The 23642-nt window shown below is 34.8% G+C and overlaps 1 protein-coding gene across 1 annotated transcript in view; it reads left to right on the top strand.

Moving 5' to 3' along the window:
- Window positions 1-23642, top strand: part of LOC132196105 (aryl hydrocarbon receptor) — a 41153-nt gene that overhangs the window by 856 nt on the left and 16655 nt on the right. Inside the window, exon 2 of the mRNA XM_059618529.1 lies at window positions 11861-12051. Coding sequence (XP_059474512.1) covers window positions 11861-12051 — 191 coding nt within the window. The remainder of the gene's footprint in view (window positions 1-11860; window positions 12052-23642) is intronic.

The raw sequence follows: 23642 nt of genomic DNA, 5'->3' as shown, positions 1-23642 counted from the left end.
TGCGAAAACGACAGACATGTGAACGCAGCGCAGCGTCATTCGTAATAAAAAAAGAGTGAACAGCTCGTTCCGCATGCAACGCCAATTTCTTTTCTTCAAAGCTCATTATCAGAGAGTGGAATACACGCGGTGTGTATTATTTTGAGAGCGGTCCGACTGTGTATAGAAATAATGCATATAAACGAATCCTTGCAACAACGAACGCGTCTGTTGTTTTTGCCTGACCACCGAGTGCTTCTTTTTTCTCTGCAGTGCGGATTAACCCCCTTCCGCGAGAGAGTATCTATGCAACCAGTTGGGAGAACCGACCGGGCTGGTTGCATACGGCTGCATTTCGTCAGGGGCTCAGTGAATATATTGTCAAAAGAGAAAATAGGAATGGATGACAAAAAGTACATTTCAACCTGCTATTAAATTTTGTCATTCATTAAAAAAGCAAATTTGATATTTGACGCTAATAATCATGCTCTTGAATGAAATTGAAAAAGAAAAACAGTAAAAATTCTAATTGCTAATCAATTGTTTGTTTGTATCAAAACTTTGGGTAAAATAAGTGTATTAATTAAAAGGCTAAAATAGAATAATTTTCTAATATCTATGTTCTTGTAATAGCAGACATTTTATATAATTAAATAAATCTAATTTTTAAGATTTTTAAATTCTCACTCTTCCTTTTGAATTAAATTTTATTTTGCTACAAATTTATAATGTTGAAAAATAGTGAATTATGACAATGTTTGTTTTAAAATTCAAGGCTTTCAGAGTGCAAAAAATGCAGTGCATGCACTAACATCAGACATGTATAAAAAATTAATATTGTCAAATTGTAAAAAATATTAATTTTTTATAACCTCCTTAGCTTATAATAGGCTATTGGGTTGGACTCTTTCATCCCTCTCTCTAGACAAAAATTTCCTTCAAAAGAAAATACATTATTATTAAAATTTGAAGCTCCAAACTACTTTACAAAAAAAAAAGATATTTAGTAAATTTATTTGTAAAGTTCATTTTATTTCCTTCAATTTTCTTTGATAAATTGAAAAATTCATGTGTCCAGCATTGAAAATAACGTGGAAATTCAATGCCAAACATTTCCAAAATAAACTCAGGAAGTTGAAATAATGGTGCTATCAACCTCAGTTGCTCACGTTTAAAAAAAAAAACATATTCAGCTTAACATTGGCCTCCAACGCGCGTTTGATAAACGTTCCTTTTATGAACTTTTTACAAAGTTCACCTCCAAGGCCAAAACTGATAACATTTTTTCCAACCTGTCGGCGACCCGCACGTCTGCTAAAAAAGTATAATATATTTGTTTTCTAAAATTTATTATTATCTTTTAAAGTGAAAAATATTGCCGACCACCGCAGATACGGTAGCAGCGAATTCGATCTGCTACACAGATTGCTCTTTGAACGAACACGGCTGCCGGGCCGACCGCAGAAGGCGTCGTCGAATCGATCCGAATGCAAAATATAGCCAGAGAACGAGGCGCGCCCGGTAGCAGTTGGTAATAAATTCACGATTTGCATGTAATCTCGCTACTTGTGGTTTCCTCGAGCAACTCCGACCCCGTCATCAAATAATCGGCGAAGATCGGCAGAAAAAAGTGTATCGAATAAGTGCAATTACGGATGAGAGAGAATCGAGTGCAGTTGCGAAATTATCATTTAGTCTGGATGCATCTCTGGCTGAAAGGCGCGTAATTGCCCAGGCGTCGGGAGAATAACGATCCGCGGCCCGCGGCTCTGGGCTTTTATTTCGCTATTACTATCATTTGGCCGGGGCCGAGGCGAAATTACAACTTTAAGCAGGTCCTTCATTAAGTGCCTGCTGCGCGGCGTGTATACTTAAATGAGCGGAGATGCATAAATAAATTATTCCAGCATCCATTAGCATTCGCCGGTTGCGTTATTATTACGGGCGGTACGTTATTAAAATCGAATTCACTTTCGCACTGATTGTTTCGATTTGCAGCAGATATGACCGATGTTGAGGTGGGTAATGAGCACTCTTTGCAAATTATCAAGTCCTGTTACTCTCTCTCTCATTCTTTTTCGTGTATATGAACTGGTTATTGCAGTGTGCGGAGTTGAGCACCATTTGCATGATTGTATGTGTATAAAAGTGTGTGAAATGCTGTTTATCTCAAGGACGCGAAATAGCAAGGTGCAATCTGATTTGACTTTCATGTATGAGAGACGCGTTCGTCGGAATTACAGTGGCGAGGTTAAGAAAATACATACTTAAATGAGAGGCAGTCGTTTCCTGGTTTGTGCAAACGGATGAGATTGTTTTTTTCTTTTTAGAGTTGATGATTTGAAATTTTTGATAATTACCAATGAAAAATGAAATGACAATAATAAGGAATTGAATTTTTTGTGTTGTAAAAGTTTATATAATTTTAAAATCTAAAAATATTATTAAAATGGTGCCATAATTTTCTTGAAAAATTCTCTGTCAAACAAAATCTCGTGTGCTCTATTGCTTTTTAACATTAATGCGAGCAAAATTTAGCAAGTAGAATATTATAAATGAAATAGATTTATTCCTAAATTTGTTAAAGCCTTCCCAATTTTGAAGAAATATAGATAATATTGATTAAAATTAAAATTTCCAAGATTGTGGGAAATAATAATATTTTTACCATGTCTGATGTTGTAAATGTCAGATTACCATAAAATTTACAGAATCTTCTAGAATGTTTTGAATTAGCATAAAATATTTTCAAACAAATTTTGCCTCCTCCACACGATAATTCTTGAGGAAAGACGTGCATACGTTATAATATCACAGAATTTTATTTTCTTGTCATTTTCATTTGACAGTTCTTAATGATAGCAACAATCACAAATAAATACCGTAGTTTCTAAATTTTAGAATCAATTAATATAACTATAATTAATTAATACTAGTATCTGATAATTTTGAAAGGTTGAGTCAATAATTTCAATAAACTTAATTTCGTACCAAAGCAAATCTCAATATTTAAATTTGAATAATATTAAAAAGACAAAATATTTAACAGAACATCCCATTTTATATTTAATAAAGATTAAAACTTCATAAAAAATTTATTAAAAAATTTATTCAATAATTTATTATATATTATTGCAATTTTAATGTTGTAATTTACATTTCTTTAATGGAGTTGAATGATTAAAATACAAGGAGATGTTTTATATTTTACTTACATTATCTAAAAAAAATTGTATTTTCTGTACAATCAAGTTGACCCAATGCAAATTAAATTTCGCTTGAATCTTGCTTTGATATCTTTTTTTTCTAGAACGAAATTAAATGTATAAAAAAAATTATTTATTTAATTTCATAATTCAAGTTTCAATTATACATTCTTGCTCATAAATTCCTTTATGGTTAGGCATCCTCATTTTTCCTCATCTCTGTCAATTTCTCCTCAAAGATGAATATAATTATATTATTCATCTCTTTCTCTCTCTCATCCGCGCTCATCCGCAGGTATGGCAATAAAGTCAAACAAGAGGCTCATTATCGTGTCGTTGCATAATGTGTCGGTGTCGCAATGCTTGTGTCTGTGTGTGATTATTATTGCACCACCGGATATGCAGCGGCCGCGGAGCATTGTTTTCGCGTCGGCGGTCTTCGTTCTCTTCGTCCGTCCGTCAGCCAGTCAGTTTGTTTTATTTATTTTTTATCCGCGTTTCGTTTCAAATGTGCCATGTGATGCGGCAAAAAATCACTTTGTGCACTTCCGTTTTCGCGTTAAGTGATCGCATTACTCGCCGTTCTCTCCTCTCACTCATTTTTTTCCTCTATTAAAAATACGTATAAAAAGCAAGACCTAGTTAAAGTTCTTGAGAAATCTCATTAATTCTCTAGCAAGGAACAGTTTTTCGCGCAAATGATGTACTGATAAAAGTAGTGTTGTCGCTTTTTCTCATGTTTTCATGACGGGGAATAATACTTTTTTTTAAATGCAGGACCTGAAATTATTTCATTACACAGCATGATGCTATCCGACCTTATTATAACTATTTTTTTAGCTCACAGTGCAAATTACCACGCTTGTTGACGAGCAATTTCACTAGAAAAAATTAATTGAAGTTCATTAAGCAAGATAATTCAACATTTTTTAAATCAAGTTACAATTTTCTATGATGGCAAATAATAAGAAACTGTGTCAAAATACACTTTTCGTGCAGTATTTGAGGAAAAAATTTAACCGATAAAATACCTTCCTGAAGTGTTGTTAGTCTTAAAATTAAACCGATTGTAAGTGTGGGTTTTTTTTAATAATGGTTTGAAAGCAATGGGAAAAATTAAGGCATATTTTCAGGTTAGGTTAATAAATCAGCATACATTTTAATTAGCTCCAGCTAACAATTTTGATCAAAATAAAACATTGAACATGCCATATTATGAATAATTGATCTTTAAAATTCAAGGTTAATCAAATTTGTAATTTTGAAGCTCAAAATAAATTTTTGATTTTTTTATCCATTCATTCATTCATATAGAGATGGATTAATTTACAGTCCTTTAATGAAACATTTATTAATACAAAATATTAAATTATTAAGTATTAATCGGTGTTAATTAAGTATTAAAAATTAGCGTTAATTTCATGAAACGGCTCAGTTGAGCTGGTTTGTTTTTGAGACGTGACCCGCTGCGACTTTTTTCACACAATTCTCAACAGTGTCAGGTTGCCGCCGCATCTCGCGTACACTTTCGGGGCAAATGTGCAAATTTCCAAGTGCGCCCAACTGACTGAAACTTGATAATCCGACACATAAGAGCAGCGCGCGGAATTCTGCGCCCCTGCCGTCCGTCCCGCAGCAAAAAATTTCGGAAAAAAGAACCTGGGCAAGTTTTGGCTGCGCGATAATTTGCATAATTTGCGTCGATTACCTCCGCAGATAAGAGAGTGGCCGGGCGAGTGTCGGGCATATAAGTTTTTGACAAATTCCTTACTCTGTGAGCGACGGATCGAGTTTCGCCGTTCATTTCATCTCTGTGGTTTCGCCCGTGAAATATCGACAGGGTATCGAGTGGCTACCGGTATTGCTAATCGAATAACCTGCAAATGTGTCCGGGCCATTTTACGTCGCTGCTGATAGGCCAGGCGTAAATACGGACACTAAACAACTTTTGCCGAGGAGGAGATTTTCGCCCGAGATAAATATCAGGCCTAGTTTTCGTCCTCCCTCGTCTGGGCACACTAAAATTTTATGCGAAAAGCGCGCGATATTCTCCGGTTCACAGAGCACATTTACGCACAGATGTTCGTCACTTCTGACGGGCGCACCGTTTTTAAAAGTTGTTTCCACGTTAAAACTTTATAGAGACCAGTATTTCACCTGAGCTTCCATATTTAAAGAGAAACCTGCTACCGAAGTAAGGCCCCGATCCTCTGATTGACGAAAAAATATTATCAATCTAGTCTTAGATGCTATTATCATTAAACAAAGACCAAACAAGTTTTGTTTAAAAAAAATATAATAAAAAGCTTTTAACATTCTGTGAATTTTACAGAACAGAAATCCATAAAGAATATCCGTAAGAAAAAGAGTGATTTGATTCATTTTCAATAAAATTTTTAATCAGGTGATCACCTCTTTTATCAACCCAAACAAATAATTACAAAGGCACGGATTATAATTTATTTGGATAAAGATGTGAGCCAATTAAAATACACTCAAATCTTAAATACATTTAATTTATAATTTCCACGAAGCATGTGGAGAAAAATTCATAAAATGTTTCTTATTTCTTCATTTTTTCAAACTCCTGTGATTTTACGTGTCAAGAACAAAAAAATTAAGGCAAACGTGTCTCACTGAAGTGGATGGGGTCGTTTTGATCTCTGAACTCTGATGTTGTTAAAATCTTCACTATTTTGGTGGTTCCTATATTTGTCCATCAAATCAATGTGTCCTTTCCAGCGATTTTCTTTCTTTCATTACAATTTTGGTAATTATTTGGACCCACCAATATTAATTATTCTTTAAACTTTATTTTTACCATCATAATTTTTGTGTATTATTTTTTCTACTCTTAAGAAGCATTCACTGGGCTCTAATGAATTATTTGCTTGTAATTTCACAAAAATTCCTGATTAAGTTTTCTACACTATTAAAAATTCTGCACGGTTATACGCTTGGCTCACTACTTTTCCTGCTTGTCTCTCTTTAAGTGGAAAACGTGTGTAAATTGTCCTGTATACAAAATTATACCGAGAACCGCCTTTTGATGATAATAATGAATGTCCGCCAGCGCAGCAGCCAGTTGTCCGTCGGCACCTCTCTATTGCCCTTTTTATTAATTTCATTTTAAAACCTATAATTTATTCATAAACGGCAGCAACCTATAATGCTTTCTTTTACCCTGCGCTTTTATTACTCGCTTCTCTTCTATTCCCTGCTCTTTTACATCGACTCTAATGGCATTAAAACAATAAACCTGAGCAGGAGAAGTTTTTTGATAACAATAAATGTAAAAATGGCTACCGGCGATTTTTATGGCCCCCTGTGTGTTATAGTGTTGGCAAGTAAACGAACGCGTATGTTTATATATTTTTGTGCTACCTCTATTATGCCATAATATTTTACAACGATAATTAGCCCAGAGCACTTTATTGCTCCTTGCCTGGGAAGACGTAAATATAAATATATGTGAGCACAAGATGTGGCCGCGCGGCCCAAAGATTTACCAACTTGATATGTATTCGAAAAAGAGGAAAAAACGGCAACCGATGTCTCTGAAACTATTTTAATTGCGAGCACTAAAATATGATTATAAAAAATAAATATGAAAACGAGAAATCTCCACTACTTCTTGATTCGAAAAAGAACCGGGAATAAATTATCGAACGATGACGTAAATAATCGGCGACGCATTTGCATTTTTTACTGGCAGCACTCTAACAAATTAATTTTACAACCGATGAGACGGAATAAAAATAAAACGAATTGGAAATGAGAAAAATTAGCGAAACTTTTAAAGCTTGATTTATACATAAAGAATGATTAAACGGAAAAGTGTTGAAAATTGCGGAACTCTTTGCCACTTTTATTGGACAAGCCACTTCCTTTTATCCGAAAAAAGTTATCCCTGCGCGCATTAATTATATTCCGGTGCCAGGAAAACGGCAAAGGACAATATCAGTCTGATCAATCTAATCGCTTAACCGCATCACCCTCGCTCTTTCTCTTTTGTTTTTTGTGTTTGTTCTAGTTTTCGGAATGCAGCTGTGTAACAAAAGCAGCCGAAATTACCGCTTTTTACTGGCAGTGATGCCGAACCGTGCTTTTTTTTACTTTACGCGCTGCTGTAGCAGAAAGGGCGTGGCCGCGACTTTAATAATTAATACTTTCGTGAAATAAAAATATGCAATTAGAGTAATAGCGTTGTTTAATACGGAGCGAACAAATTAATTCTTGAAATTTGTGACAGTTCAGGGAGAAAAGCGTGATAAATTATGTTTGGTACTACTTTGGGTTAAATTTAAGTGCAAACGTGAGTCAGTGAGCCTTGTTCATTGTTCCTCTTTGATTAAAATTATTTAAAAAGATTTGCCTTGATAATATGAAATATTTTCTCGTAAATTTTCTTTAAATAAGTAGTCATTTCCCTGAAATTATGTAAAAGCTGTTTATCAGGATATGTTCATTTCATATTAATCACAATTGATACTGTTTACTTTACAAATTCCATTGATTAAGAATAAAACAGCTAAGAAGTGAATCAGAAAAATGTTTATTAAGAAAAAAAATAAATGATAATTGATGATCATAATACTCGATAATATTGTGATACAGAATTTGATTAAAATAATTATAATTTAAAATTTAAAACAAGCAATGAACTTTAAACAAAAATTTAAAATATAGTTGATCCCAAATTAAATAAAAAAATGTAAAAAAAAAATAAAGCAATTATTTTATTATTTGCTCAATATTTTTTTCTATGAAAATATAATATTTACTGATATAGTTATTGTAATTCATGTCATGATTTGCCATCTCTGGCTCCATCAATAATTACGCCGGTCAGGCAGGCAACCGGCTCGACGGCGGAATGAATGAATGAACGAAGGACGCACGCGTGTGCATTATTTTTCATTTATTTACCCATCACAGGTTGCTGCTCCACGGCTAAGCTGGGCAGGCAGGCGACTTGCATGACACGCCGAGCTAAGAAGTGACGTATAAAATAGCATGTCTGCAGCCCAGCTGAGTGAGTGAGTAAAGGGACCAACAACACACACACACACACACCTTATTCTTCTCAAAGAGCAGAAGAAGCACGCACGCGGCGTTCGACTCTCAATTCGCGTTCCGATAATATTAACAATGCTGATAATAAATAACACTCTCGCATGAGACAGCGGATAAATGGGCCCAGACCTTGCGTGGGTCATCCTCAAAGGTGTGCGCATGCAACTGAACACGTGACGTAATTGCAATTAGTACCCTGACCTAGACATTATGCGTGCCACATGCAACCGAAAACCGCCGGCCGCCGCGTGACGGGACGTGATGACTTTGTCTGAAAACACACACACGTAAGGCGAATTTTCTTTTCCCGCTCCTCATTAGCGGGTTTCGCGCGCCCCACCAGAATATTGCACTTCGGCGGTGCGGAAAATTCGAAATTTACGACCTGCAGACAAAGTGGGCGCTTTACGACGCCTAATTATTTCGCAGAGAGAAAATTGGCACCGCGTTGTTTACAAGAGTTTGCGCGAAATCACAGTTCATTCCGCTGAAATGATAATTAGCCTCGTCCTGCTCTCACTTTTATCATTTTATACATTTGTCAGGAGGAGCGTAGATATTTTAAATATTTTAAATAATTCAAAAGTTTTAACTAAAAATTTTTCTGTTTACTAAGAACAGTAAACTATAATATTATTAATTATGCATTATTATTGTTGTTTTTATTATTATTAATATTATTATTATTTGAAAAAAGCTAATTTACCTGAGTAAATACTGGGAGATGTCTCGCGCCAGGCCGTTTATGGTAGCTTCTCTTTGATTACAAGACATAAAAAGGCAGTGCCCGCGCGCCCAACGTATATTATAATGTATATAAAATATTTATGTTTGGAAAATAAATTAACTCGCGCAAGTCATTAAGATTTGTATCCATGATTAGTTGGTTTAATTAATTCAATTAATTGTTAATAACAGAGCCTTGCTCGGCACACACACACTCGTATATAATATTAGTAACAATATATAACAGCGCACACAATAATGATTTTGAGTGTGTTTGTTAATTTAACTCCGTGCGTATATCGGCCGGTCATCTCTCTCTGTTCTTCTCTCCCCGTTGATTTCGCCTGTGGCCTTTTTTAAGACTCGCGTCGAGTGCTTTTTGATACGCGCGCGCTCTCGGTTATAAAAGAACCTTGAGACGGCCGCCGGTGTGCGCTCATTGAAGGGGGCGTTTCTATATTTATGATTGCGCCGGCCAGATTATCATTATACGCGCGGACGCGATCGCCGCACTCAGTGAGCCGGGAATTGGTATTTTAGCGCAGTCATTTACCTACAGCTTCGTTAGTTTGAGTATTTTTTAATTAGATTAATCTCACCTGAGCATCTCTCTCGATCCGTTTTCCCAAACAGTATAAAATTATTTTCTCTATCAGCGCTTTCTTCCAGCAGGTATTTGTTTTTTTCCTTCGGATCACTTTAGATGACCCCAAATAGTGAATTTTTATTTCACAAAAAAAAGAGTTGACTTATTACACTAAAAAACGTCATTTTTTATACTCTGAACTCAAGTATTTTGTTTCAAGTTGAATGGTATTGAATATTGAAGATAATTAATAAAACTGATTTTCATATTTGGTATTGGACGAGAAAAAGAACTTAACATCATAAATTAGTAGCTGTTTTCAGTGATAAAATTTTAATTTCAGATATTGCAGAAAAATTAATTAAAGTTTTAATTGGATCAAATTACTTCTGAAATGAAAAAAAAAACACCAATTCATTTATTCCAATTGAAAATTGGCCAAAAAATTATCAAAATTGAGCAAAATATTTATGATTTTTTGTTACGAATTAACCCCTTTTTTTTAAATACAGAGAAAATTATGATCAAATTTGAGGTAAATTGAGAAGTATTCTAGATCCTAGTGCCGGTGCAAAATGCATAATTTGGCCAGGCGCAAATTTTATTCTTGAGATCATGAAAGCTTTTACGGTGCTAGTATTTGGAAGATAATCTGATGTAATTTCAAAATTCTAATATTTCCTGAGAAGTTCTCCACGTAGATTGAAAGACATCACTCATTTTCTCGGAGGCAAATGCGCTCTGAATGGAAATTAACTGCGTTATTATTCTCCGCGTGGCCACTTTATCAGTGGCAATAATTCAATTTCACTCGTACCTTTTATTATTATTAAAAGACCATTACCTCCGAAGACATTTTTCTCCCGTAGAAGGAGCAATAAATAATCTCTCCCCGGCTTAAATTGCCTGATTGTTTCCTTTATTATACTCTGTATCAAAATTGATTAATTTTCGGAAGGGGGATATAATTTTGATTTCACCTGCGTTGTCGATTTGCATTAGCACAAAGTTGGACTAGCAAAAAGCATAAGTAGGGTCATTACCCGTAATAATCTCTCAAACAATTCATTTTTTTTATTCATATTCAGCAAGACTCGCTTACTTAGTTATAGTGGAGAAGGGTTCTGTTTTGTTGTTGCATTACACAATTTTTTATATACCTGACGGCGCGTTGGTTGCTTTTCCCTCTCCTCTTCGTTCGCTATAATTTAACTCATTCGAAACTGCTTTATCAACAGCGGAAGTTTCTAGGCAGATGGTATTATTTTATAGCCGACATATAAATGTGTGCGCTGCTCGCTCATTTCACTTGGTCGAGGCCGCGCATCGAAATTTTACCCGCCTTGGAACATTTATCAAAATACTAAAAACTCGGAAATGAATTAATCAGTTATTAATAAAATTAAAATGCATTTCCGTATACCAATATTAATAATTTATTATCAAAAAGAATTTTTTTTACTGTTTTTAGTGTTTTTGCAGAATTTATTTCGCCAAAATTTGAAATGATTAAAATAATGAATGAATCAAAGAGTTCAAAAATTAATCCTGCTTTTGCAGATTCCCTTTCTACGAAATTGGAAGCGGCCCTCGCTCTCAGTCAGTCGCACTTTTTGCCGCTTGAAAAAATTAGCCGGTCGCCGGGGATTCGGTTTTCGAGCTCGGCTTTTCGGAGCCAGCGGCGATTGGGGGACATCAGTGGCGGCAGAAGCGAGCTGGGTCGGGGCTATTATTGTGATGTGGCTCGTTAGAGGCCAAATTTCTTTATAATATGCGGCTGGAAATATAAAGCTGGGCTCATTTAATTGAGACGAGCACTTTGAGGTGAAGACGTTGTTCAGTACTCGATAAAAAATTTTAAATTGGTAAAAAGTTAATCTTTGCCAGAGAGCTTGAATTTTTCTTAATAATGTTGTAAATTTTCTCATTTTTTTCTAAAAAATAAATTGCTAGAAGTTGCTATTAAGATTTATTTACATTTCTCGAACAGCAACAATACTGAGTAAAATTTTAAGTGTTTGCGAAAATAACAAAACACCAAAAATAAAGATCTTAAGAAAAACTTGCACCATGGAAATCCATCAAGAAATAAAAATTCAATGATTGTTCGTATGTTTGGGCAAAAAATATATATTTTTTTAATTATGTTAAAAGTTGAATATCAATGAAAAAATTCTGATCAGTTTCTGGAGGGAAAAAATCAATTTATTTGTAATGACAGTGTCCGTTTTTGTTAATTTTTGCCTAATTTATACTAGAATTCTCATTTATGACATTTTGATTTCAGTATAAAGCCGCCGCCGAAGGATGGAGTGGCAAAGAGCAACCCGAGCAAGCGGCACCGGGAGCGACTGAACGCCGAGCTGGACACCCTGGCCAGTTTGCTGCCCTTCGAGCAGAACATCCTGAGCAAGCTGGACCGGCTGTCGATCCTGCGGCTCGCTGTCAGCTACCTCCGCACCAAAAGCTACTTCCACGGTCAGTTTTCGCAGCCCATATTTCATGTTCATTGCCCGCCGTCGGCACTCGATTATTATTGTGATTACGCGCGCACTTTGCGACTTGTTTGCGGCGATTGTGTTCGATATACCTACCTATTCAAAGCGCCTGGATACACAAACCCATGCATTATATGTGGAGAGCGTGTTTATTGATTGAGAAATATATCAAGTCGCAACTCGTTTTTCATGCTCCAGACTTTCATCCGCATTAAAAAAAAAACGATTTAAAAAATCTTATTAAATAAACATTAAGAATTTATTATATTTGTGATTATATTAAAAAAAACATACACACACAATTCCCTACAAAATTTAAAGTATTTAAGAGTAATTTCTAAATTTATCAATATTGAATTTTTTTCCCAATAGCCACAGTATGAGCTTTTTAAATTCATTTTATAAAAATCAGGAATTTTTGATTAACTTTTAAGAGATTTAGAAGAAAGAGTGAGCAGACAAGCAAATTTTCTTTTTCCCTGGCCCATTAAGGGGAAGTAACTTTTAACACTGAAAATTTGGGGCGAATTTCTGATAAACTCGTACACATAAATAACTGTGCGCGTGCAGGCCCCTTATTTTGATGTTCGTCATTATTACAAACTTTTCCAGCATTTCTCAGCAAAGTGAATTTTTATTAAAAAAATGTCATTGTGAAAATTAAACTTGATTGGCAGTAAATAAAATAGTAAATTGAATCCTTTTGTCCCCTTTTGACGATCAAATCAATTAGGATGGACAAACAAGGGTTATGCAGATTAACACGTCGGTAAATAACAATCTGGCGCGCGCGGCGTGACTTGCACACCTCCGCTTTGTGTTGTTGATTTTGCTAGGCGTGGCAGCGCTGAATATCATTATACACACACAATATTTTCATATATGCGAGTAAAAAGATTCTCATTGTGCAGCGAATGAAAAAAGCTCAGCGTGTGAATCATTCATATTTATTCACTTCTTCCACTTGTCCGCGAGAAGGAGAAAAGTAATTTCTGTTGGCGCGAGGCAATAAAAATAAATTGCACACACGCCTTGCTAACCCTTCGGTTCCAATCGGTGATTTACGTCCGGATTAAAAGATCAAACAGAGCATAATTAGGCGCGGCGGCACGTGGTGCATTAAGGGGTTGGAAACGTGGCGCACACAATGAAGGGTGCGGTCACCTTTTCTCTGATGCGGACGCGTCGGCTGGGGAGCAAAAATAAATGTAATTTGTGCAGGTGATATTCCCACAGGATGATACACATTTTCTGTTCTTTATCGTGACGCGGCCGCCGCCGGGGAGAGATAAAAAATGGTCTTTGTGAGCGATGCATATAATTAGCCAAATGGTCTGAGTTTATGAGTCGTAAAAGTTATATGATGATAAATTAAAATTTTTTTAATTAAAGAGACCAACTTTTCGTGCTCAATGCATTGAAGGCTTTTTCGCTATCATTTCTATCACTCCAAAATTGTTAAAGAAAAAATGAATATAAAGATCAATAAGAAATGTATTATTTAACTCCGACGCTCTGAGACACTCTTTGGTATTGATTGGGTTTGTTTCTATTAGGCAAAAGAAAATAAAATAGTAATAATTAACAAAATAAATTCAACATGACATCTAAATCAAAATTAATTAATGGCATATTATCGTAAAGCTGCTTCATAAATATTGTTGAAAATTTTGACAGCGAGTTAAGTATTTATGGTAAAAGTTTTTCAAAAATAAAAATCTATTGTGTTATATTTTCAGAAAATTCCAAAGAGTACAATTGTTTTTTTACTTAAATTAAATCCCATACGAAGAGAATTAACTTACAACACCCTTTTACCTGCAAGAAAAAAGAAAATTACGTAAAATCTATAGTAAATCTAATTTAATTAACATAAATGCACAGGACCTTTACAAAGACATTTTCAGAGAGGAAATGAAAACGTATAGTTTGTGAAAAACGTCTCTCCTTTTATTCCCATTCAGCGCTATTATGCAAGATAACATCAAAAAAGACTTGTCTAGCTAATGCCTTTTATCACCATAGCGCCGGCCAGTTTAAGGTAACCTAATCCACTCTCAAACGTTCCTATAAAGTTGAGGAATTAATTAAAACAAAAAAATGCAGCAGCATAATTTCCCAGGTTTAATTAAAAAAACAGCGAGGAGAGAACATAATAAATTAGATATTATGACTGCAGGCGCGCCGGGCGCTCATTAATAAAATGGGAAAAAGCGCACCCATATCCAGAGGTCGCAGCAGAAAATAAAATAAAGGGCTGCTTGATTAAGAGGAAAAGAAAGAGAGAGCAAGATTGATGGCCAACACGCGCTTTGTGTCATCTGCACAGGTAATTAGGACTATGCCCATGGGCCAGGTGCTGCACTCTGGTATAGGAAAAGGAGGCGTATACAACTTTTATGTAATATTTTTCGTGCCATATCCCGGCAGACGCACGCACACTCTTTTTGTTTCCCCAAATGAGAAACGTAATAAACTGCCAACAACTGTAATTGAATATTTGATTTAGCATCCGTCGTTGCGCACCACCGCCGAATGGGGAAGAAAATTTCTCTCTCTCTCGCTTTGGTAGTGTTGCCGGGCGGAAGCATATTATGGGGATGGAAAGGCACTGGAAATTTTACAGCTGGCACTACTTTCAGATCACCGGGAATCATTTCGGCGCTTCGCTGACCTCCCTGATGATGATAGGGAATAATTTTTCCTGTTGCCACCCGGGGGGTAAATCATTTCCATTACCATTGTTGAGTATAATCGGAGTTATAATTACATTCAAGATTTAAGCTAAAAAGCCTTAAAATTTCAAATAATCAACTTTGGTCTTAGTTTTAAGACCGATTTGCCACATGTTCTAAATTTCAAAAGAAACATTTTAAAATCCCCTGGATTATTAGTTTGTTAAAATTAGATTTATTATTTTTACATGATTTTTAATTGCATCTTCCGCATTACAAGTGACTGGATATATCGCAGATGACGAATTAAATTTAAATTTTTGTTTTTATCATGATTACATTACACTCAACTTTTTACTTTTAAAACATAAAAAAGATTTAGTTGACGAATTTCTGTAAATTAGGTGATACTTATATTAACTAGGAAAAAAATCAAACCATATATCAAACAAGTTTTAATTTATTTTATTTAAAAAAAAAAAATGAAAAAAAAATATGCTATTTCAGCGTAGATCCAATCCATTTTTAAATGTATTAAATAAATTTACAATTTACAACTGAACACATTTATTTTTCTTTCTTTAATTTTCTTCAATTTAAAAATCTTAACAATCAGTCATATTTTATATTAATCAGGTCATAATACATAAGTCTTGAATTAAAACAATCGACCCTAATTTTGAGGGGAAACGGGAAACTTGACGATTGTCACGTACTATAGGTTTTCAAAAAGATAAAAGGGTAGTGGCGGTACTTTTCACATTAATTTCCTCAAGCGAGTAGCAGACTATCGCTTTCGGTGCTGTCAGAAATGCAAAGCGCGAGCAATTACCAAGTCTGTCTTTTGATAAAACCACGCGCGCAAAGCAATGAACTTGCACCTTGTGAATGTTGTTGCCGATTGTTCATGTTGAGGGACAGTCGGCGGTTATATTTGCGAATTTTTTTGTTTAGATAAAATATAAAAGTTAGAATTGTTTGCGTAATTTGTCGTTGGTTAATTGGATAAAGTGCGAATCACAACATAATGAAAATAAGAGCATGCAAAGTTACACAAAGATAAGTAAAAGCCTTTTCTATAATAATTTTCCTAGAAAGGAAAAATGCATCGCAAGAAAAATAAGCCTGTCAAAAAAAAATTAAAATTTGCAAGTTCTTATGATATGCTCTAACTTCAATCAAATAATTAATTATTTTGCGTCGGGACAAATTTCTTTGATGAAATTAAAGTTTTATTTTATTTTCAAACAACGGCCTGTACTAAGTTCAGCTTTAGTCGTTTGGGAATCGATTTCTTACATTTTTTCCATGCAGTCTGAACCGCCGCAATTAATCTTCGGTGCGGCCGTCATATTTCACCCAAATGTCCTCACAACCCTTTGATCCTCTCCAATTTCCCGCTAGAACACGATTTTTCGGCGGCCGCTCGACGGGGTTCCGGTAGGAAATCAAACCTTCCAACGCCCGCCGGTGAATAATAATAAAAAGAATAAGAAATGATAAAAAAAAAATTGACGGGGGGCGCGAGTGTACTACGGTGTGCGTCTCGGCCGGTCTGCCGGGGTACGATTAGATGGAAATGAGTGCACACCGGCGCGAGAGAGATCAGGGGCCGCGATAGCGCACCGCGTACTCCGCTCAGTCCGCTCGCCAAAGACCTCTTCTTGAGGGGCGTGCCCTGTGACCTGGGTCGATATTTTTATTCCCCAACATGGCGCGCGCAATAAACCTATGCGACAAAAGCGCGCGCCTTTCTTCTGTGTGCATAATATGGAAGTTTGCATGCGTTGAATAAATAAATTCAAGCCGAGAGTGCAAAATTATGGCCGGTGTCGGGAAAAGGGACAAAAAATAACTCGGTTTTTCAGTGGTACGCGGTGTGCATGCGAATAATTTGCAGTCCGTAGTAGTGTTTGTAATATATCGATTCCCCAGCATGCGTATTTTAGGTCGGCAGTCGACGGGTTTCTCTGAGTAATGTCACACTCGAAAGTCAATAACTCGCACTAATTAGATGCCAATGATCGCGCGCTCTAATCAGTGTAGCAATATTGATTTTCGAATGATTGTAAATATTTGTATTGAAACCATTAAAAAAAAAAAAAAAAAATCAAAAAATTTGCACATAAAAGCAAATTCTGAAACTAAAAGCAATTTTAGCAAAGACAATTATCTGCAATTCAAATTCCTAGCGCAATTCATACTGTCCCTTGACGTAAATATTACAAATACTTAATAACAAAATTTAATTAGTAAACACACTGAATTTAAAAACTATGGTTTCAATATAATTATTTTCTTATAGTTGTTAAAATAATTTATTTTTAAATTTTTAAATAAATTAATATTTTTTATTAGCACAAAAAGTTTTAGATAATACTAAAAAAAAATTATTTTAGCCTTATGCTATTTATTTTACTAAAATTGTCATGATTAATTAAATTTTTATTTTGTCATGTTCATGTATGGGGCAAAGTTTCTCTTGGTCTGAATCCAATTATACAAACTTTTTGCAACTAATTAAATATTATTTCATGCTAAGATATTTGATAGATAATTGCTATGTGAAATGCAACGTGCATAATGATAGTGAAAACATTATTGTTTAGACTTTTCTATGCTGAATTTATTGTTCTATTCAATGGTCCATCTCAATTAGTGGAGTTCAACGTTCCAAAAAATTCATCTTCAAGCGGGCACTTTTCGGAATAAGATTCATGAAATTTAATTCATTTTTTTTCAATTAACAAACTTCCAACAATATTATTATTGAAATAATATATAGTCTTATTTTTACAGTGGATTTTCACAAATTTTTAATTATATCAACTAAAACAGAGCTAATCTACCACAAATAAGTGCATCTCGTCGATAACCCTGTCACAACATTTATTCAATAATAAAAGAGCGGCGTGTGCCGCGGCTTGTGCGCCGGCGAATATCAATAGAGCCGAAATGTAATAAAGAAAGAAAGGCAGCGGACAATGAAAACAATCGGCGGCGCATCGATGACAATGACATTGAGGAAGGAGTAAGCGCGAGCGAGCGTGTTCAACTCGCTCGCTCGTCACGGTAGATTTGGTCCTCCTCACGCACCCCGCAAGAAAGGTCAGCTGCACAAAAAGCAGCTGGTCTGGCGTGCGTTATGCCCTACGAGGTAATTACCGAGTTCATTATTCCCCTAATATAGCGAGCGACACCAAACATTCGGAACATTATTTCGTTGCAAGTGCAATATAATATATATATTCTTTTCGCCGGAAACAAAGCAGCCGCTATGGTCACTCGGGGTGCCTTGCAGCCCCACGCAAGAGCTGCCGCGGGGGTGGATTTATTTTACACAGATAGAGCCACTCATTCCGCTCAATTAAACTGTCGTTTCGGCTGCCCCGAGCGCGAAATGTATCCCTTTTATCTCCGATTGGTAGTAGAAGATGACTTTTGAAACTTTTGCTTCTAAAGATAGATCGCTTATCTTTGTTATTATTTTGGAGGGAATTTAAAATCCTGTGTATAAACATTTTGTATTTTTAACAAAATGATTTCACAATGGGACACACTTTTTTTAGATTGAATTAAATCATTAATATTGTCATACAAAAAAAATAAACCTCTCAACAGTACCACTTAAATTTGAATTCCGAATTTTGTATGTAATATTAATTACATCATTATATCTCTTTAACAGGAGATAGTGTTTAAAAAAATTTGTATTTACAACAAATAAAAGTCATTTGCTCACATTTTTCGTTTATTATATTATTCTTATTGTTCTTTGCTCTGAATAATATTGCAAAAATTTAGTAAATTATATAATTCAGAGAAATAATAAATAAATGTTATGATATAAAAGTTAATAATTTTAAATTTTAACAAACAAAATTTTATTATTTTTGGTTTTTTATTATTTTATTATATATTTATTACATGTAGTGGATTATCCATTATGTCATATAACTGAATTTTAAAATCAAACTAATCATTCTCCTTTCTTTTCTATTCTTGCACTTTTCTTAAATTACACTTTAACTACGATTATCTTTTGTTTTAGTTTAAATCTAGTTGGTATAGCTCAAAATACTTGCAAATAACTTATTATAATACATTTTGCAAGCTCTGAAAACTACGAGTGAAAGAGAGGCGCCCAAATATAGAGGCAGCCCCAAAAGTGCCGCGTGCTCAGACACAGAGCGCGATTACCATTTAGCCACCGAGAACAACAAACAGACAGACAGCCGATTGTGTAGTTGCATAAATTGGACACAAAACACGGAGCATAAATAAATAAATAAATGAAAATGCATTCTACCGGATTAGGAAATGCGCGGCTTCCTCATAAATAGCCAAATCCCAGCATTGGTTGCACTTCACCTGCATCTGTTGCATATAAACAGAATTGCACTCCCGGAGAAAAAAAAATCGGGGAAAAAAACTTGTACGGGTGTCGAACGCGAGGGAAAAAAATTAACAAGAAACGAAGCGCAAATCGCAGTTTCTCAGTCACCAGCGTTTGCGCATAAATTCGCGGCAGAGAGAGAAGGAAAATATTTATCGCGTATAAAGAGAAGGAAGACCTGCAGGTGTAATAATTTATTAGTACCAGTTCGCAGCAAAATATTTCCTTTTGATTAGCTGCGCGAGAGCGAATGAGTGAGGTCATCATTTTTGTAATTGCGCAAAAAAGCCATTAAATATGACAAATTTTCTTGGCAAAATGTTGGAATGAATTGCATAATGGGAAAAGATTGAAAAAATAGAATCGAAATTCAAACAAAGTTCAATGTTTATGTACATAATAATAATTAATAATTAAATATAACTTTTGTATAAAAAACATTCTTTTGGGTAGAACATTTAAAATAAATGTGTGTTAATATTTAAAATAAAATTTAAAGACATAGTTATAAGAGTGTTAAATATATTTGCTCATTTTTAATTGATTTTACTCAAATTACAAGATTTAAATATTTTAGTTTTTAATAATGAAAATAAAACAAATTAAAAGTATTTTATATTCGTGTTTGATTTTAAAAATTACAATGCACGCAAAAGCATTAAAAATAATACATTAATATATTGTAAAGTCTTCAAATGTAATGTAAGAAATTGACTTTTGACCAAACTCAAATTCTTATTGCCTTTTGTGCATAGCTGCTCTAATCATTTAAAATTATAATAATTAATTAATTATAATTTTTGTTCTCTTGACTTTCTATTAAAAGGATGATGTAATAAATGGATGATGTATTTGGGCAGAGAATGCCCGGTGATACATTAATGAACACAATGTGCAACTAAAAGGAAATAACTGCAAAATGAAAAGTGTAAACCTAAAATCCCTACCCTAACAAAGTCAACAAACCCTGTCTTCAATTCTGTTTATTTCCTGATTGATTTATGTTACCTTCCCCATTAGAGGAGAAAATATAGTTCAATTCACCAACTATTATAATTTTGTCGGTTACAACCAGAAAAAGAGACAAGCTTCATTAACCCCCTAGAAAAAAAAACGAGTTTATATTACAAATAAATTTATTGAAATCAAAATTCGTGAATTTAATTATAAAAACAAAGATTCTGTAATACAATAAAATCTTTACGAATTATTTTTATCGCAAGCAAGAGGAAAAATGTGGAGTGGATGAATTAAAATTTTCAATTTAATTTCATGAGAATTCACGAGAAAAAAGTAATATTGAGGATGCCAAATAGAGAAAAACCAAATGATAGAGCTTTTGATTTGACAAACGCGCGGCAGTTTAATATTCTTTGTGAATTATCAGATAAGCCTTTGGTGGCGGATGGGGCCAATAATAAGTTGCAGGGGTCACAGGTTGGCAGCCGCCAGACCGGCGGCGTGTCCGGAGCGAGCAAGCGAGAGGGTTTATTGATTGCGAAAGGGGGCGCATGCCTCGTGCATTCCGGGTTGCCTAGGGAACGGGGTGCATAGCAAGACGACGGGAGCGCGAAACCGGCGCCCGAGCAAACGAAGCGAGGTTTTGTTCCAAAGCAAGCGAGCGAGCGAGCCAGAGCTGGATTTATTTATTACGGCTCCCACCCCCTCCTGGGGCGATAAATCCAGGCGTGCTGACACCGACCATATTTCTAATTACGAGAGAGTCGACCATGCGCCTCATTACCATGCGCGTTTACACTATTGTTTATACATAAATTTATCTCGGAGATGCACAGACTTGGGTTACCCGGGAGAAGTAAAAAAAAAATGTAAAAACTTTTTCTGGGATTTGATTTTATATATTTATTTATGGACTCTTCTGCAGATAAATAACTCCGGGAAAATAGCTTTTTTTTCTCCTCATTTTTTTATTTTCTCCGCGTCGGCGCCCATTCATCACCCATAGGCGTGAAATATAACTATATTCTCCATGTGGGCTGTTTTGCATATACGAGGTTTTATTTTTTTCTCTCCTTGCGTAAATAATGATTGGGCATGTGCGAGTTTCTTCCTATACTTGCCAGTAAATAATAATTTGGCTCGGGCCAAAGTACCGCGCATTCAAGTCTCAGCAAAATAAGTCTCGTCCAGTTATTATAAGTTTGCTGAAACCCGAGATGCGATTGAGAGAGAATGGGCAACTCTGTGCCATTGCACCGACCATTACTCTCTCGTCAAGAGTTGAAAGACGACGGCGGCCTGATCAATCGACCACCGCCTGCCTCTCCAATTTAACTTTTGCAATTACGCCGCGTAAATAAAAAGAATGGAGACAACTCAATCTTACTGCTGCTGTGGCAGCCTGTGTGGCTTTGTCTCTTTTGATTATGCTCAAATTCTTGCTAAGTAGAGAATTCATTATAATTTAAAATAACTTAGTTTTTAAATTATTTAATTAATTTTTAAATATACAAATATTTGAAATACCGTTTAAAATTTTGTAATTAATTTTTTTTATCAATATTGTAATTAAAATGAAGGTTAATAAAATAAAAAAGACTATGCAAATAAACATTTAAGATGCAAATTTCATTGGAGTGAAGGGTGAAGTTCATTTTGACGAATGTATAGATATAATCAATGATTAAAATGGAATATTAAAAATTCAAATTGCCATGAGAAATTACATTTTTTCTAAATAAAAATAAGCGACATGAAGCAAATTTTTAGTTTATAGTCGTTTTAAGAAAGCGGTCTTTAAAAGTGAGTAATTATTTGATATTCTATATAGATATGTCAAAATAAAATTTAGTAGTATTATTATTGCTTCATTTCTGCCCTAAATTTTGATGTAATTTTTTCATCTTAAAAATAATTTAAACAAATAAATACTTAAAGTTTTTAACGAGATCAATCCTTACTATTGTCAAGCAGCAATGAAAAAAATGTACCCTTCAGAAATTTGTGTTAAAAAAAACTTCAAGCTTGTTGTAAAATCTCCAAATAAAACAGAATTTTTAAATCGAGTGTTATTAATTTCTAATAACATTGTTAAAACTACTAGGAAGGCTTGATTCTTTATTTGAAAAGTCATCCTTTTTCTACTTCTTTTGGCATGTGCGAGATTCAAACAGTACATGCAATTTAACATAAATACTGTCTTAATGATCCAAAAGTAACAAGAAAAATGAAAATCAGCCATCAAATACATACAAAATTATCTTTTTGGTTAAATTGTAAACGTGCGGCGCAAATCAAAAATCAAGGTACGCCGTTTAAAAGTCGCAAACCGTGAAAATGAACTAGACCAGTGTGCACCGGTATATCAACAATGGAGGTTTGTAAATGAGCGTGATAAAGTTGTTAATAGGCCCCCGCTGCGAGATGCTCACTTTCCGAAGCGATACTCTCATTGTGAGTGATTAGACGATGACGCAGCCACATTTCGCCAAAACTCACCCCAACAATTGCGGATCATCACGGCGGCTAATTACGATTTCATGCCCCATCATGGGGCATTCGCTTCCCTGCCGCTGCTTTTTGTCCGTGTTTATTCGGGGTTGGAATAAATTAGCATCGATTTTCGCTCGTGATTTATCGACCGCATTTGCAAACAAAACTAATTCCAAAAGGGAAGTCGGCGAGGTGTGAATAAAGAATCAACCGTTGCTAGTTTTTATTTTGAGTATAACAAAGGATATAATACTTTTATTGTACCGTGTGTATAAATTCTACTTCAGGAAAAGGGCTCGGCGTTTTCGGAACAAAAAATATAAGTTTGGCAATTAATGCGGGCACGACTTAGCGATTAATTGGCCAGATTGTCGTACTTGGGTGGGTTGCAAGAGTGCATTCGCCCCTACGAGGATGTCACACGCCGAGTGACACCAAATTTTCAATAATTATCATAACAGCACCTAAAGTCAAAGCGGCGTGAACGAAACGCATCCATTAAACTTTATCGCAAAAGGGAACCCACTTCCTTGTTCCGAAAGGTGGATTTTGTGACAAATTCAATTCCACCAGCCGTTAAAGATTACACTAGAGAATTAAATCATGTAGCTGTTTCTATCATCATTAACGTCAGAGATATTAGCGTTTGGCTTGATTATAATTGAAGACAAATATCTAAGATCTTTAAACTAAATAAGATTTTTAAAGATGAATTTGTGGATCAAGTAGATTTTTTGTGAATAAAAAATTTCCAGCAAAGTTATGAGCAAAATAATATTTGAATGAAATGCAACCTGCTCAACACTGAAGTGCTCCAGATTGCATAAAATCTATATAGCTCTGGTGATTCCATCCGGTTTAATTTCCATTGATTTCCATAATTCGGAACTATGAACAATAATATATTGCTTGGAAAAACTAAAACTTTACAATATATTTTATACGATACCATTTTAAATTCTATTGAGGATTGAGTCACGGTAAGAAACATAAAACTGGTTGTTGCTCCATAAATATTTTATTATTTTTGTTAAATACAATTCTTGA

The sequence above is a fragment of the Neocloeon triangulifer genome, unplaced genomic scaffold (genome assembly GCF_031216515.1).
Source record: "Neocloeon triangulifer isolate White Clay Creek 2 clone unplaced genomic scaffold, ASM3121651v1 ptg000001l, whole genome shotgun sequence".
In the NCBI taxonomy this organism is placed as follows: Eukaryota; Metazoa; Arthropoda; class Insecta; order Ephemeroptera; family Baetidae; genus Neocloeon; species Neocloeon triangulifer.
This window is presented reverse-complemented; position numbering and strand designations above follow the sequence as displayed.